We start from the raw sequence: 17,576 nt of genomic DNA, 5'->3' as shown, positions 1-17,576 counted from the left end.
CAGAAACAAGCTTTGAACAGGAAGACAGGCCATCATATTCATGCATACACCCACATTTACTCACACCTGGGGAATTCTGCAATTCCAATTAACCTCGAAGGCACAGTTTTAGAATGTGGGGGGAAAGCAAAATAATAAGAGGAAACCCACAAAGGCATGAGTAGAGAGTGAAATCTCCATAAAAATAGTGACTGACTGGGAACAGAACCAAATTTGTCCTGGAGATCAGCCACTCTCCCACACTCAATTAAATTATTATTAGCTTTAACAGTTTTATTTTTATTCATATTTAGTTGAGAGCAGTTAACTTTTCAGATGTGGAAGGGAACCTGAAAGAAACTTACTTGGCATGTCATACATTTATATGTGGGGACAAAAGAGTTATACAGAATGTTTACCATAGCACAGTCAAAAGTAAGTAAAAGTAAGTAAAACTCCTGGTATTCCAGATTCCAAGATACTCTTAATTTAAATTGAACTAACTATTTTTGTAAATTATGAACTGTATCATGAAAGCAAATGCCTGCGTAAATTACACTACATCAGCAGTTTTATCTGTGTTGAACAACAGTAATTTTCACCTTCATTTATTTTCCAAACCCACTGAACTTGTCAACACTGGATGAAAGGCAGGAACGAACCACAGGAAGGATGCCAATGCAACAAAAGGATACACTTCCAGATACAAGTACTTACACATACTATACTGATTCACTTTACATATACAGTGAAACTAATCTCTGTGTCCTTAATATGCAAGTGGCAACAGCAACATCCATAGAGAAGGAAAATAAGTATGGGGAGAATTTGTAAAGTTCACAAGTGTATTGACCTCTACAATAGGAGCAAAAAGAAGCATACATAAAATAAATTTGAACAGTTATGGGCCATCTTATCTTCATAGATTATGTGCATTGCAAACAGTGCAAAGCCTCCCCAGCTCTGGTTTCTGTTTGATCTCATCACTTTGTGTGCACTCAGAATCCCATTTTAGGTGAAGATCTGTGTTTTTAAGGGTAACATTCATTTGAGACATCACATCTATCTTTTAAGCAGTGGTCCATGATTTAGACACACTTAATACTTTACAAGTGCAGAAGTATTAAACTGACTTGTATTACATTTAGTAATTGTAAAGAGGAAAAATAAGGAGTGAAGTTGAGTTAGGAGACATCTGTTATTCACTGATCACATTCTCCAGTCCACAACACTCAATTTGGATCTGGCCTTGTGCACCTAATGTGTTATCTAAAAGTTGTTTTATTTTTAACTTGGACTGTTTAGCCATTTTCAGTGGGAACTAGGCTTTCTCTTTGATCATATCACTTTGTGCCTGTTGACAAAGATATTTTTCTGAAGGGTTGTGTTTTGAAATGTTGCATCAGTCTGGAGGTTGCAGTTTTAAGCTGCTTATTTTAAGCAGATGGGCACAAGTCCTAGGCATATCAGGCTTTGTAAACTGCCAGTGTGACAGTACATGGCAGTTCTCAGGGGCTAATCAATGAATGGACAGACCAGGAGATAAATGTAATCTAAATGGCAGTGAGGTTCAGTAATGGGCAGTTAAAAGGTACAGGCATCAAAATAAAATCACTAAACAAAGACAAGGTTGAAAAGTGAAATACAGATTTCTGTAGCCTATTGTCAAAATCAAAACTGTTAAGTGCAAAGGAGTTTATCCAGCAATTTAGGTTGTCACCTTGGAATTTATACCATAGCTGACGTGGAACCCAGAAACACCCAGCAACAAACCAAAATGGACAGAATGCTTTAAAACAGAACACAAAATTAAAATATCTTTTTAATTTATGTTTTTAAGTATTAAAAACAACGCCATTCTCTTCTGAGTTTTTTAAACCCTAAATACTATCTGTGAAACCTGTGAGAAAATTTTATTTGCAAAGAAAAACATTTTTTATTACACAAATCACAAATCAGATGCACTGCAAGCAAAAAAAGAGTAATAATTAATAAAAAACAAGGTGGATTGGAGATTCTAAATTGTGCTTGGTGTGTGTGTTTGTGTGCACCCTGTGGTGGACTGGCACCCTGCCCAGGGTTTGTTTCCTGCCTTGTGCCCTTTGTTGACTGGGATTGGCTCCAGCGGACCCACGTGACCCTGTAGTTAGGATATAGCGGGTTGGATAATGGATGGAATATTTAAACTATGTTGAAATATATATGAATATTATTGTAAAGTTCACAACAAAGAAAATGTGTGTGGTTATTATGGTTGGTAGTTGCCAAGAAACCCACTGCATTAACTTTGCAGCTTTGGTCAGCACTTATGGCACATGGTGCCTCCCTTACATCTCCTTTACTCTTCCATCCTCTTTTCAGTCTCAGCTTTTTACTCCATGCTTACTGGAAACCTCTACCCCTCATCTCTCAGTGGTCCTAGGGCCTCGCATTATACTCTCCAACCTTCTGGTATATAGTTTTTTTAAATGTCAGATCAACAAATTGCAATCGTCCATTTAAGTTTGCATACAGGTTATATTTTTCTCCTCTAAGTTACTTTGTACATTTTATAGGCCTTAGCCTGGATCCCTTCTGTGACTTATGCCCCTCTGGTGCTCCATTAAAATTTATGCATATGTACTGATTTTGTCCTTTTATGCTGGCTTTCTGGTCTCTAACCACATGGCCACTCTTTTCAGTGCTCTCAGTTCCTATTCCTCTATTGCCATCCGTCTTGTATACTTAGATCATTAGAAAACTATGTAGTTCTCTCTTACAAGTAAGCATTCCTTGTTATTTGAAAACTGGGGGTAAATCGTGGTACTTTGAAAATCTTTTATTTTTTAAAAGATATTTCAATATATAACACCTTGGAGTTTTCCTCCATTTCCATTTGAAGTTATGCTTCAACTATATTTCTTTTCAAAATTCTATTCCCTTAAAATGTTTTCAAAAATGTATTAAATTCTCAGAAAAAGGGTACCATTCTGCATGAAGCTGTGGGTTGATGGTGTCCTTAAAGACCTGTATATATTAATTGTGCCATTTCCCTTTGCTACCAGATGATATTTCTTCTGCATCCATGTGATCCAGCTCATTTTTTACTAATAATATTGTTCATCTGACATCATGGTGACTGCTGAGACATTTACAATTATATATATTTGCTTGGAAGATGCTTTTATCAAAAATGACTTACAAAGAAGGTAAACATAATCGAGTAACATCAGGTTAGGGCCTGTTTGTTTAAAAAGTGTCGTAGGACACGTAACAAAAGTTGATTTCCACAAGTGAGATGTGATGACTAATTTACAAATTATAATATATAAAGCAATTAAATTTGAACAACAAATTAACCAATATAAAAGATCACCAAAGGATTTTCTATCTATTAGACAAATACTCACAGACACAGTATCCGGCAAAAGTTCACTACTTTAACTAAAGTGTTATCCATATTACAGATGTATGCTATCAACAGTAACCAGTTCTAAATAGTGCATGGTGTTTTTATTTAGTGTGTCTGCTTTTTGTATTATGAGCATTTTTCTTTCCTCTGAACATTGTTTTGTCTTTTCTCTTGTGACTTTTCTTATACACTTATTTTTTACTCCATGGAGATTTAAAGACATAATGTTAACACAGCTTCTCATCATCCAGATTAATTATCCTTTAACTTGTTCAAGCTTATTCATCTTTCCATGCAGTGCAGTACTGAAACATTTTTCTTCATCCATTGTTATCAGTAAAGTACTGTATAATCCAGCCAACACATGCACGCATATCAAACAAGCCTAATTTGCCTCTGCATGCCATGTTGGAAAACCTATTCACTCACTCACTCACTCAACTCAGGTAGCAGCATGTCTTTCAGGTTATATCAACAAATCCAAACTGAATCATTTTTTTCCATAACACATCCTTCTTGCAGTACTGTATTTGTCTCTATTGATGTGTCTTTCAAGCTCAGACTATATACAATGGAAAAGAACTCAACAAAAGGAGTAAACAGAGGCCAGACATCACTAATAAATTGCACTTTACATATGGCAGCGCATTCTCACAATGCATCATGGAGGCACCATTTTCTTGTTTGTTTTCTTACATGTGTCATTATTTCTTTTGTTTTTTCATGAGCACTGTAATATTTTAGTTGCTTATAATGTTGCTGGTTATATGCTTTGCTAATATTTAAATGTATGATTCATTATGCTGTGGTTATAAAAGATGGCAGTGTTTCGACATTTATGTGCAAGCTTTGGTTTAACTTAGAAAACAAATTCATTTTGCAAAGAACAGTAAGTGAGAAGGCAGTTGAAGACTTTGTTCTTTGCTTTTAAACTAATGAATTTTAGTTTCTGCTCTGTGTTTTGATGATTGTTGCCTTACTTGACAAATCCCTGAATATAGACTTTTCTTCTGGTTTACCAGCAGCCTTACCACATGCACTTCAGAAGAGGTCATCCACCTGAAGCTAAGCATGTTCAGCCTGGTCAATACTTGGGTGGAAGGGTGTATCTTGATATCCTGACAAATTGCCCTCCATGGTCTTGTCATTCAGACCCCATCTCTAATTTGGCTATTTCTTTCATCTCTTCACCGCTTAATAGCTAATGTATGTTGAGAGCACTGATGCAAAAATGGCTACTGTCACATCATCCAGGTGGATGCTACACATTAGTGGTGGTTGAAGTGGCTCCCAATCACTCATTAAAGCACTTAAAGAGTAGTGAGAAAAGTGCTATATAAGTGCTAATAATAATATTATTATTATTATTATTATTATTATTATTATTATTATTATTATTACAAGGTATTATTACAGTATCTGTAAGAAAGACCTAATTTTCCAGTCTCAAAACATGTTAAGAGGAATAAGTCTTGATATTTGTCAACTTGACATAACATTCACATTCAATTCAAATCTTCATAAATCTTTTCAAACATTTGCTTTTTTGCAGTCCCAACTATGAGAATAAGACAAATGTTCTGAATAAGAAGCCTACTTCAGCTTCACTTGGTGAGAATGATTTTCATTAGTAACACATTTACGTAACAATATGCGTTATAAAAGAATAAAAACTCTTATCCTACATCCAAAAACAGTGTATCATTTCGAGAGAAAACATTAGCCATTCACCTATTACAAACCAGTTTAACTCATTCTAATGTTGAAGCATGGCAGGATTCAGCCACATACTTAGTGTCAATCATCATGGGTTCCTTAGAGAAAACATCTGTTCTTTAATAGCTGGTAATGTGTCTATATTTATTACAAATTGTATAAGAGCGGGGATATAGAGAATATACAATCTCTGAGCATCACATGAAGTGAAGTGATTGTAATATAAAGCAATTGATGTGAATTTAATTTTCATTATTTTGATATTCGTCAAAAAGGACAGCAAAGATGTATTGTCTTAAAAAAATAAAGTCAACTAGTTCAATAAACAGTCATGTGAAAAAGTAAGCATAACCCAGGTTGACTTTTTTAACATATTTGAACAGGCAAACATTAGCTCTTTAAGCAAACAGTGACTACAAATTAAGGTGATACACTTGAACAAATAACTGATAGAATTAGCATTGTGTATTCATTCTCATAATCTAAATGAACAAAAACGCAGATTTGTCATGTGGAAAAGGTAAGCACAACCCTACATTTATCATTTATCACCACTTTAAATCTATACAAATTAGAATCATCAGGGGCCTCATGCATAACGCCGTGCGTAGAACTCACACTATAACATGACGTAAGCACAAAAGCCGAAATGTGCTTAAGTACAGAAAAATCCAGATGCAGGAATCTGTGCATTCACCAACTTCCGCGTTCTTCCGCTACATAAATCCCGGTCAGTGTGAAAAGTAACGCTCGTGCATGCGCATGCTGTCCCTCCCCAACTCCTCCCAGAATTACGCCTCTTTGAATATGCAAATCAATATAAATAGCCCTTAAGCTCAGCGTTCTGTGAAAAGACAATGACAAAAGCAAGAGGGAAAATGGAAGAATTTAAGCGAATACCAAGTGGAGGCAAAGAAAAACGTACTATTTGTTGGTTTAAACAGTGGTATAAACAACAAAAGGAAGCTGATCGAGTGACATAGCGTGTCGGAGAAACTCGAAAGCTCAAGTTCACAAAGTCGCACAGTGCCCGAAATAAAAAAAGAAGTTGTCAGATATCAAAGTCGCCGTGAAAAGGCGAGTTGTAGCCCACCATTTGAGTGTCATATGAAAGCTTATTAGGGTACAGAGAAAAAAAAAGGCACACAGTGGGAGAAAAACACGAAATGTCAACTTCAATCTCGAAATTTCCACTTTAATCACATAGTTTATTTTGTCATTAAAGTAGAACATCATAAACTTCATCTTAAAATCGTTTAATTAACTAGTTTCTCAAATCACATCGTAAGTAAAGTAGCACATTAAATGCTTTGTTTTGTATGTTTTCTTCTATGTGCTCTATGTGTGTGAATCACTAGTGCTTCTTAAACCGGCTTTCTCTACCTCCAACATTACACAGCTCACTGAATAACTAAAATACTGAGATGTATACGTGATATCATTTTCATGATGATAGGAGTTAAAGCACGTTATTAAACATGGGTTTCACGGCGCAATGATTGTGCATGACCTTTGATGAAATAATTTATTGCAGCAGTACTCAGGGGCTGCTCTAGGCTGGTGGCGGCCCTGGGCAGAGAAAGAATCGGTGGCGCCTTTGCTCGCCAATGTCAATATGGTATTTTATGCACAGCGGATGCCCACATTCGTTGCGGACACTGCATAGCTGCCTCATGCTCATGACACAAGCATTTAACTTTTGCCAAAATTTGCCGCTGCATTTTTAGCTGTGTCGTTATTTTCTTTTTCTGTTTTATATTCAATATATATTGGTGTGGTGGCCCCTGGAATTTGGTGGCCCTGTGCAGGTGAACAGTTTGCACATGCCTAAGGCTGCCCCTGCAGTACTGTCTCTTTCAAACGTACTAACCTCCAATTCATGTCCTTCCTTTTCTTTCTCCAAGTAAACGATTGCCACACAATCAGCTCTGTAATGGACGTTAAGCCATCTGTAAGCTTATAACGGCGATTCTTCAAAACTTTTAAGGAACATTGAAATATCTTCATAGTACATGTTTAATTATTCTATCCTTCACACCAGTTCCAGTTAGGCATACAGTGCGAGGCAGGAACAATTGTGAGCAAAGCGCCAGATCCTTGCTAGCATGGCGACACCGTGTCCTTTAATTATTAACAATACAGATTATTTAAATGAAATTAAAGTTTTATCTGTATAAAATAATAAACATATTTTGCTGCATTTTATCTTAAAAATGATATCGTCATCATATGTAAATACACTCTTTATAAAGTGGCTCAGTTTGTGCAACATTATAACTGTACTGCAAGCTTACAGTGAGATAACTGTACTAATAAGTACTAACAGTTCTACAAGGAGCAGTTGATGGACTGATTGAGTGCATTTAGAGCTCTTGGGATGAAACTGTTTATGAACTGCGAGGTCCGTACAGGAAAGATTTGAAGTGTTTGTCATATGAGAAGCAATTTAAATAGGAAGCATAGCTGAGGCAGCTTGTGCTTGATGCTGTATACCGATAATTATCTTTCCGATCAGCTGCTCCGAGTGGTGCAGTGAGAGTAATGTGGAAAAAGATGATCTGCTGTGGCAACCCCTAACAGGAGCAGTTGAAAGAAGAAGAAGAAGGTGCAGTGAGAGTAACAACGTTAAAGCAGCTATGGCATTTAGAATAGTTTGACCATTCTGTGGACCATTATATTTTTAGTGGTTAATTACAATCAGATGCATTAAAATAATAAACAATATGCGGTTTATTTCAGTATATTTATAAAGCTGCGTCAGGAAAAAAAAGAATAACCACACAGGAACAGCAGCACTGCTTTGACGGTGGGTGCCACCAGTCTGCAAAACCGAGTGGATAACTTGTGTACGACAGGGTATGAGGTACCATGGAAATGTGGGTGGCTTTATGCCAAGTTTAGGTTTTATACATTGTGATTTGAACGTGGAAACGTTCTTATGCAACATTTCTGTGCGTTTATACAGGAGGCCCCTGATGTTCCAGATTAGGTGCCAGTGTTTAGAACTGCCTTAGGGAGTATGCAGGTAGAAACTGTCTCATTTGAACCACAGATAACAAGAGTCTAGTGTTCTCTTTGCTGTTGATGACTGTAATGTCATCATGTGACAATCTCAAGAGCTCTCTAAGGTCTTCAGAAAGAAGGTTGTGGATGTTTATGAGTCTGCCAAAGTATTTTAAAATTAATCATTCCACCATAAGGAAAATGATCTGCAAGTGGTGTAGATTTCAAATTACTGCTCATTTCTCTAGCAATTGGCCCAGCAAATTCAGCCACATAGATGACTGCCTGATGCCAAAGAAGTCTTCAACAAACCCAAAGATCTGCACATAACTATGGAAAAAGTTGGTGTCAAAGTGCATGCATCTACAATCAGAAAGAGACTACACAGATTTGACATGCATGAGAGTTGTGACAGGAAAAAGGCTTTGCTATCTAAAAAGAACATTAGAGCAAGACTACAGTTTCTCATTGAATATAAAGGCAAAGACCAGTGTGGTTTGGACAGATGAATGAAATACGGAGCTGTTTGGCCACAGTAACAGTAGACATGTTTGATGCAAATCAAAGACAACATTTCAGGAGAAGAACCTCATACTAACTGTGAAGCATGATGTTGGACATGTTTTGGCTTATAGTTGCTGCTCTGGTGCCTGGGCAGCTTGCAGTAATCAAATCTACTATGAATTCTGCATTAAATGAAAGTGTGATTGAGGAGAATATGAAGCCATATGTCTGAACGTGGAACTGAAAATTGACCTTTCAATATGGTAACAATCTGAAGCATACTACCAAATCCAGCAAGGAATATCTCAAAAAGAAGAAGTAGAGGGTTATGAGCTGGCCTAGTAAAAGCCCTGATTTAAATCCCATTGAAATGTTGTGGGGAGATTTGAAACCAGCAATACATGCAAGAAAGCCCACAAACATTTTACAACTGAAGGAATTTTGCATGGAGGACTGGTCACAGATTTCTCCAGGTCAATATTTGAGACTGGTGGGCAGTTATGAAAAGTGAATACAAGAAGTAATTTCTGCTGAAGTTGGCCAACATCAGCTTCCGATACGCTCCCCAACTGTTCTAACAGTAGTGCTGGATTAACCAAGGTGGAGACAAATACATTGAATAACAAGAATTACAGTGGTGTGAAAAACTATTTGCCCCATTCCTGATTTCTTATTCTTTTGCATGTTTGTCACACAAAATGTTTCTGATCATCAAACACATTTAACCATTAGTCAAATATAACACAAGTAAACACAAAATGCAGTTTTTAAATGATGGTTTTATTATTTAGGGAGAAAAAAATCCAAACCTACATGGCCCTGTGTGAAAAGTAATTGCCCCCTGAACCTAATAACTGGTTGGGCCACCCTTAGCAGCAAAAACTGCAATCAAGTGTTTGCGATATCTTGCAATGAGTCTTTTACAGCGCTCTGGAGGAATTTTGGCCCACTCATCTTTGCAGAATTGTTGTAATTCAGCTTTATTTGAGGGTTTTCTAGCATGAACCGCCTTTTTAAGGTCATGCCATAGCATCTCAATTGGATTCAGGTCAGGACTTTGACTAGGCCACTCCAAAGTCTTCATTTTGTTTTTCTTCAGCCATTCAGAGGTGGATTTGCTGGTGTGTTTTGGGTCATTGTCCTGTTGCAGCACCCAAGATCGCTTCAACTTGAGTTGATGAACAGATGGCCGGACATTCTCCTTCAGGATTTTTGGTAGACAGTAGAATTCATGGTTCCATCTATCACAGCAAGCCTTCCAGGTCCTGAAGCAGCAAAACAACCCCAGACCATCACACTACCACCACCATATTTTACTGTTGGTATGATGTTCTTTTTCTGAAATGCTGTGTTCCTTTTACGCCACATGTAACGGGACATTTTCCTTCCAAAAAGTTCAACTTTTGTTTCATCAGTCCACAAGGTATTTTCCCAAAAGTCTTGGCAATCATTGAGATGTTTCTTAGCAAAATTGAGACGAGCCCTAATGTTCTTTTTGCTTAACAGTGGTTTGCGTCTTGGAAATCTGCCATGCAGGCCATTTTTACCCAGTCTCTTTCTTATGGTGGAGTCGTGAACACTGACCTTAATTGAGGCAAGTGAGGCCTGCAGTTCTTTAGACGTTGTCCTGGGGTCTTTTGTGACCTCTCAGATGAGTCGTCTCTGTGCTCTTGGGGTAATTTTGGTCGGCCGGCCACTCCTGGGAAGGTTCACCACTGTTCCATGTTTTTGCCATTTGTGGATAATGGCTCTCACTGTGGTTCGCTGGAGTCGCAAAGCTTTAGCAATGGCTTTATAACCTTTACCAGACTGATAGATCTCAATTACTTCTGTTCTCATTTGTTCCTGAATTTCTTTGGATCTTGGCATGATGTCTAGCTTTTGAGGTGCTTTTGATCTACTTCTCTGTGTCAGGCAGCTCCTATTTAAGTGATTTCTTGATTGAAACAGGTGTGGCAGTAATCAGCCCTGGGGGTGGCTACAGAAATTGAACTCAGGTGTGATACACCAGAGTTAGGTTATTTTTAACAAGGGGCAATTACTTTTCACACAGGGCCATGTAGGTTTGGATTTTTTTCTCCCTAAATAATAAAAACCATCATTTAAAAACTGCATTTTGTGTTTACTTGTGTTATATTTGACTAATGGTTAAATGTGTTTGATGATCAGAAACATTTTGTATGACAAACATGCAAAAGAATAAGAAATCAGGAAGGGGGCAAATAGTTTTTCACACCACTGTAAAACTCCCATTACACAACTCCAGTGCACTCGGTAATTATTCTGTCAGTGTCACAGTGGTAAAGGCAAGCCATGTCTGTCAGGTGTTTTGATTTATGAATAGGCCTTTTGGCTCAAGCAAGACACCTGCAGTTTGTAGCAGCAGAATGTTTTTCTTTGTAAACACTGGATAATAATACATTTCTTAATATGACATATAACCATAAAAAAAAAAATTCATAGGCCTTTTTTCCTACACGCTTATCACGCTTAGTCATTACAGTGATGTGGTAAACCTGGACCCATCCTGCCAAATACTGTGTGCTATACAGGGACCACTGAATGGCATATTGTGTCACGCACATTTTCCTCGCTTGGTGATGAGGACAGAAATGTCTTTGGGTGGAGGTCCCGTGGGGTGGGGAGTTCCCGGAGGTGTGTGGGGTGGCCCCCTTGGAGTTTCGCGTGCGCTGATGTACAAATCCTGGTTACGAATCTCGGCGACTCTGACTTTTCAATAGGGAACATCCCCTTACTTCCTATGTTGATGGTAGGCTAATTTGCGGTCACCAATTAGCCCAACATGTAACTGCTTTAATTTGAGGGTGCGGAACAGGCACATACACAGCACGTGCAAACTCGTCCTAAATATCATCTCCAGCTGATTTTGTATTTATATAAATACACGAACATCTCGCGTTTTGTCGATTACATTTATCATTTTTAAAGACACCACATCTCCAAGTTCGCACTGCGGTTTGTTGCAGTGGGAGTCGTGTACTGTTTTCTGCTGATATGACTGCATATATTAAAGAGATGAGTCAAACAAAAACTTTGCCTGAGTAAATATTTAAAGAATCGTTTTTCGGTGCTTACTGTTTAGGTGTAGATAAACACGCAAACCAACAAATAGAAAAATAAATACAAACACTTGCATAGATAAATGACTAAGAAAAGGAGAGAATTTAGTGATCTGGGAACCAAAGCTGCGTCAGTAACATCGTGCAAATTCACTGGGTACACACCGCAAGTGGCAACAGCCATCAGATACCAAGGAGATTATAGCAATCTGATCATCTTTACTGTCAGAAATAAGGCAGGAAAACGGAAAACCACCCACTCGGTTGAAATATGATTAAAGTGTTTTTTGTTTTTTTTTTCTTTCTTTAATCAGTTAAAAGAATAGTGTACACGCCAGAACAAACTACAGAACGAGTGCAGTGACTTTATTAAAGTTTTTACTTCGATTATTTAGACAGCTGCAGTTTGTGCAGAATTTATTAGTTAACGAGATTTAAAAGTACCAGCTACACAACCGCGTAACTCTGAGGCTAGGGATCTACGCTGGCAATCGGAAGGTTGCCGGTTAGAATCTCATAAATGCCAAAAGAGACTCTGCTCTGTTGGGCCCTTGAGCAAGATCCTTAACCTGCAATTGCTGAGCGCTTTGAGTAGTGAGAAAAGCGCTATATACATGCAAAGAATTATTATTATTATTATTAACTGAAGATACCAGAGAAGACTTGGTTATTGGGACTCTGGTATTTTACGTGCCTGTACACCCACATGTAAACCTAGAAAAACATATTCAGATGCTCACCACACATTTGCCTAGCTTGATTTAAATTTAAAACTTATTCATCTTGTTGCAATGTTAGACCGATTTCTCACTTTCCCTGCACGTTTCGATGTATCGGAAATTCCCTGGCAGTAATGGTATTTTTTTTACTATAATCTTCGTTAAGTTTCACCCTAACCACGGTGGTTCAGGTACAACTATATAATAATAAAATAATACTGCTGCCTCGAATGACATATTTAGATGTGTAGTTTATTTTGGTATTTCGTTTATTTCAGAGACAATTTTGTGTTTCTGAAATACATGTTTGAAATGTTATACTCCACCAGTAATTTAACACAGCAGTTTACTGGAAACAAGTAAAACTTTGCCACCCAAAACAGAAATTTGCGTTCGCAGGGTGTACACTGAGAAATACATTAATGAACAAAATAAATAATTATTTCTCACAACACATTACTCACAGTGAGAGGAGTCGAGCAGATGATGAGGAGGATAGTCATGAGCCCAAGCAATATCATATTATCTATCTCGTCACATGGATAAGTGTTTTGATTCGCAGCCGATTCGACAAAGTTATTCAAAGTACAGTTTCTCAAGGAGCGCTGGTACATCTTCTGCAGGTTTACGATCGCTGCGATATTACAAATGACGTTGGACAGGATCAGTAACCCCATCAAGTTCGCATACAGTAATGAGAAGACTATAGCCTTATTCGGTTCCGTTCCGTTATTCGGTTCCGTTCCGTTCATTGTCATCCGAATGAAGCACCAAGTGCCGGGAGGATAATTTTTGTAAATCCCAAACTTTAACAAGGGCAGACTGCAAAACAAGAGCGTTAGTAACCCAATCACCGGAAAGATGATCATAGCCTTCTTTTTTGTGACATTGCGCTGGTAGAAGTAAGGATGCCCTATGGAGAGCCAGCACTCAAGAGCCATCGCGAGGAGGATCAACATGGAGCACAGAGCGAAGAATGCCATGAGGAGAGCGAATGCCTGGCACATGGAACCTTCCAACTTCGTGTTTTTGGCATAACAGTCAAATACCATTGCACTAACAATTATCTTTCCCAATAGATCTGTTAACACTAAACCCGTGACTAGAATGTAAAATACAGATACTTGGCTTCTCCTCGAGCTACGTTTGTGCTGATATAAAATACAAAGAGCGATGATGTTTCCCAGAAGTCCTGCGGAGAATAGAAAGGTACTGTGTACCACATTTGCAGACTGGTCAATTTTGCTCATACTTGTCTTTTCAGCTGAAAGCGTGAAGTCGGCTCTTTAAATCTGTTTCTCAAAATTACTGGTACAAATAAAACTGTGTCTCACTGATAGCTGCTTTCGTAGCTTCAGTCACCCATTGATTCGCGTTATCATAATGCAGCTGGTGCACTTCGCTTTAGATACATTCCGCGCCATGCGTGTCTTAACATGAATTCAGCGCTGCAGCTGCTCCGTGTTTTAAGTCTGTTGAGAGTAGTCCGAATGTGTGTGACGTCACACGCTATTCACTGCCGCTGAGCTATGGTAATTGTTGGGAAGCGGGCTGAGCAAGTATGTTGTATATCCATTTCCAGATAACACATTGTCTTTGATCTAATTTTCTTCATTACGCATTGTCCTTTTACAGGGATCGTGGGAAGCCAAAGTTAGTAAGTCAGTTTCTGCAGCATCGGGCACGATGACAGTCACAATTTGACATGAGACGCCGGCGCACCCCAACAGTTTCTCAAAAGTCAATATGCAAATCTTTGTGACGTAGAACCAAACCCGGGGACCAGAAGAAACCCCGTAGATGTAGTAGCTGAACCTAACTCACTGGAGTCTACATCTATATGGAATACGGGGATTCAGGAAGCATTTAAGCATGGTTGCGACGTTACATGGTCGTGTGTAATTCTGATTTTCAAACTAACTCGCATTTCATTTTTAAAGACTTGAAGATATTTCGACAACTTAATGATTCTCCTCACGAGCTGAAAAGTTATGGGGAAGGACGTGTGTCTTCAGGATAATTCACAGTCAGCTTGGAACTGTCCAAATCATTAGTTTGTGTATTACTCGGAGAAGTCTTCGGATGTTAAAGTCGAACTTGGGCGCTATTGTCTGTGTTGCTGTCCGTTCATACCTCATTTTGTAAATGCGAGACGCAAAATGCAATTTTTCTGTTGATTCAACCTGTGAAGTTGTTCTTCCCTGTTAACGGGAATTATACAGCTGCATGCAATTCACTAATAAAAAAATCATTATGCATTATAATGTAAATAGTCAAACGGTGTTAAACGGCGGCTATTAGAATATAAGACATTAATGATTAATGATTCTGCTTGTTCCTTGGATGCCTTTAATTCAGCGTCTTCATTCATTATAGTTCATTATTTCTGGTTATTGGTCGCTGCTAGATTTTATATGAAAACGTTTTCATGCAAATGTTAAATCGTTTCACTGTTGCCATATACGGCCACATATATCTGACAGTAATTTTGATACATATTCATTTATCCGTTTTCCTACGCAGTTTATTAATTACAGCTTTAGTGGGAGACGGGGTCTATTTCGACACCATCTGGGCAAAGAACAGTCTTGAATATGGCAGTCCATAATGGATAGATGTTTAGAAGAAAGAAGAAAGCGGACGTCTTGAAGAAAAAGTACACACGTCAATTAATGTGTAAAGTCATATGTTTTCAGACAATTGTTTTTTTCAGGGTCAGGCCTATAATATTTAAATCAATTCATTTCAATTAAAACTGTTTTAGCATTTTAAGACGAAAGGGCTGATGATCAGTAAACTGAATTTGAAGTTACTATTGACGCAGTCTGACAATAAAAGAAAATCGTTTAAGTCTTAATTGGTATGATTTAGTAGTTCATAGACGTGTTCTACAAAACATTACTTATAATTATTTATTTGTTTGTTTATGTATATAAAACTCTTAACGTAATGGGTAAATCAGTGAACTGGCATTCTCCGGCGTTGGTTCCTGCATTGCGCCCGATGCTGTTCTGATTTACTGTTTTAATCTGTGATGAAAATATTAATACACTATGCGAAACATTAATCGACTATAAAGATGAAAAACATTAATGCTGGTAAATGAATTTTATGAATTCATTCGTTTTATCATCCAGGTACAACTTAGGTACTTAACGAATACCTTTAACGTCTTACTTACGTTTGCTTAATCTGACTAAAATGGTTATAGCAAATTAATCAAATCTTTGTTTATAATGTTTCGTTGCCCTCTAGTGGTTTTGTTTGAGTATTCGTCAATTACACGGAAATTTGCCCGCGTCAAAAGTCCCTTTTACTATCACACTGTAAAAGTGAATTTACTATTGTCGACTATGTTGTGTGTATATGTATATATGAACAATATTTGAGCCGGATATAGACAGGAATGGTATTAAAATGCATCTGTGTTTGCCAATAAGGTGTTACGCGTCTCCCTCCTAATGTTATCAGTTTGCCACAACTGACGCGCCCACACCGAAGAAATGAAATAGAATTAACTGAAAGCAACAGCAGAAGAAACGAAAACAAGCCAAAGGGTAGGTTTAGCCCTGTTTCAAAAGTTCTTGTGACTTTTTTTATGGTGGTTAAGTATCTTAGGAACTGATTGCCAGTTTTATGACTCTGGATCTCCTGGCACATATGGTGATAACATTTTACATTGCTGTACAATCAGGTCTTAATCTAAAAATATCTCCCTGGTAGACGTTCTTTAGTGTCTATGATTTATATGGCTTTCAGGTCATCTGAGTTAATGCTGTATTTGCTTATTTACACCGTTAACACAGTGCAGTGTATACTTTTAACAACTGTTTGCAATGAAGGTGATTTGACACCACCTTCTCCCACTATGGCAGTGTCCTCATCAAGTGTTTACCAGATACCTGTTGAATGAAAGCCCAAAGCCAGTTTCATCAAGATAATCAACAAACTAAAACCTCTATTTTTTATACAATTGCATTTATTAAATATGCTATTATTTAAATTGTTTAGAGAACCATATTCTCTAAACACTTGAGTAAGCTGATTTCTAAACCCACCTTCTAAATGATGGCTAATGCAGACAGACTAATTTATACTGATGACACAGTGCCTTATTTTTCTGAATAATATTTAACACTTCCATTTTTACCAAATCCAATTTGTTTGAAAAGTTCAATTAAATGTCTTGGTTTAAAATTAAGATGTAGAAGACCATATTATATTTTGTAAATAGAAATCCTGCAGGTTCAACACTTGCTTAGACTATGGTACCTCTGTAGAAGACACTTGAGGACAGCTTTTACTATATGTCTAACCTACAGTATCAATACACTATATTTCCATCATTACTGAAGTACACAATATTTGACATATGTAAGATAGGACAATATGGATTTTAGAGATTTGGATATTGACAGTATATTTTCATCTTTTGAAAAACTGAAGTTCAAACATGTTTAGATCCACACATTTCCTTTTAGTACAGCATATGCAAATTACAAAGTTTGCTGAAAGAACTGGTTTTATAACATTTCCTTACTATCTACTGTAGAAATTATACTTTCTATCTGTAATAACAATATAGGTGGCACCTCCACATTGTACCAGTCCATTCAGATGAGTGATGATCTTAGTGCTGGGAGTGAAGGTTTTGAATTAGATATTTAAATAATAAATAGAAGTGAGATAAAATACATTCTTTTGGAATTACTGCAATGCATTGTGTAAATCAACCCAAAATAGTTTACAATAATCCCTTATGCCCTTAAAACACTGTTTGCATTCTTGAGGATAACAGATCTTTAATGGTAATTTATGGTTTTTTACCAGGTTGTGTGGTTCCTCATAAAACCATTGCTTGGCAAAGCACCATTTCATTATCGGTAGGGTTCTATGCATAGGAATTTCGTTTGTTGTGCTTTGGAAAAACTCCATAATATGTAGGAAAAAACTGAACTGCTAGGCTACCTAGCAGGACACTAACAGATTAAGAAAACCTGGATTTAACCTGTGTTTTTGAATTCAGCAAGAGTCCTTTTAAAACCATGACTTATTGGTATTTCACAAATCTGATACCATCTTATTCATGATTACGTACTTATGGAGCCTGTTATGAATCTAAATAAATTATGATTCTTTCTGAAACCTACATGTTGACAAGTCGTTTTGGGAACCAAAAATGGT

At 37.4% G+C, this 17,576-nt stretch overlaps 1 protein-coding gene across 1 annotated transcript in view; it reads right to left on the bottom strand.

Annotated features, from left to right (window-relative positions):
• Window positions 1-13,977, bottom strand: part of LOC120518951 (prostaglandin D2 receptor-like) — a 38,750-nt gene extending 24,773 nt beyond the window's left edge. Inside the window, exon 1 of the mRNA XM_039741987.1 lies at window positions 12,857-13,977. Coding sequence (XP_039597921.1) covers window positions 12,857-13,642 — 786 coding nt within the window. The 5' untranslated portion in view covers window positions 13,643-13,977. The remainder of the gene's footprint in view (window positions 1-12,856) is intronic.
• Between the last annotated feature and the right edge of the window lie 3,599 nt (window positions 13,978-17,576).

The sequence above is a fragment of the Polypterus senegalus genome, chromosome 18 (genome assembly GCF_016835505.1).
Source record: "Polypterus senegalus isolate Bchr_013 chromosome 18, ASM1683550v1, whole genome shotgun sequence".
In the NCBI taxonomy this organism is placed as follows: Eukaryota; Metazoa; Chordata; class Cladistia; order Polypteriformes; family Polypteridae; genus Polypterus; species Polypterus senegalus.
The sequence above is the reverse complement of the archived record's forward strand: the minus strand, read 5'-3'. Positions and strand labels throughout refer to the sequence as shown.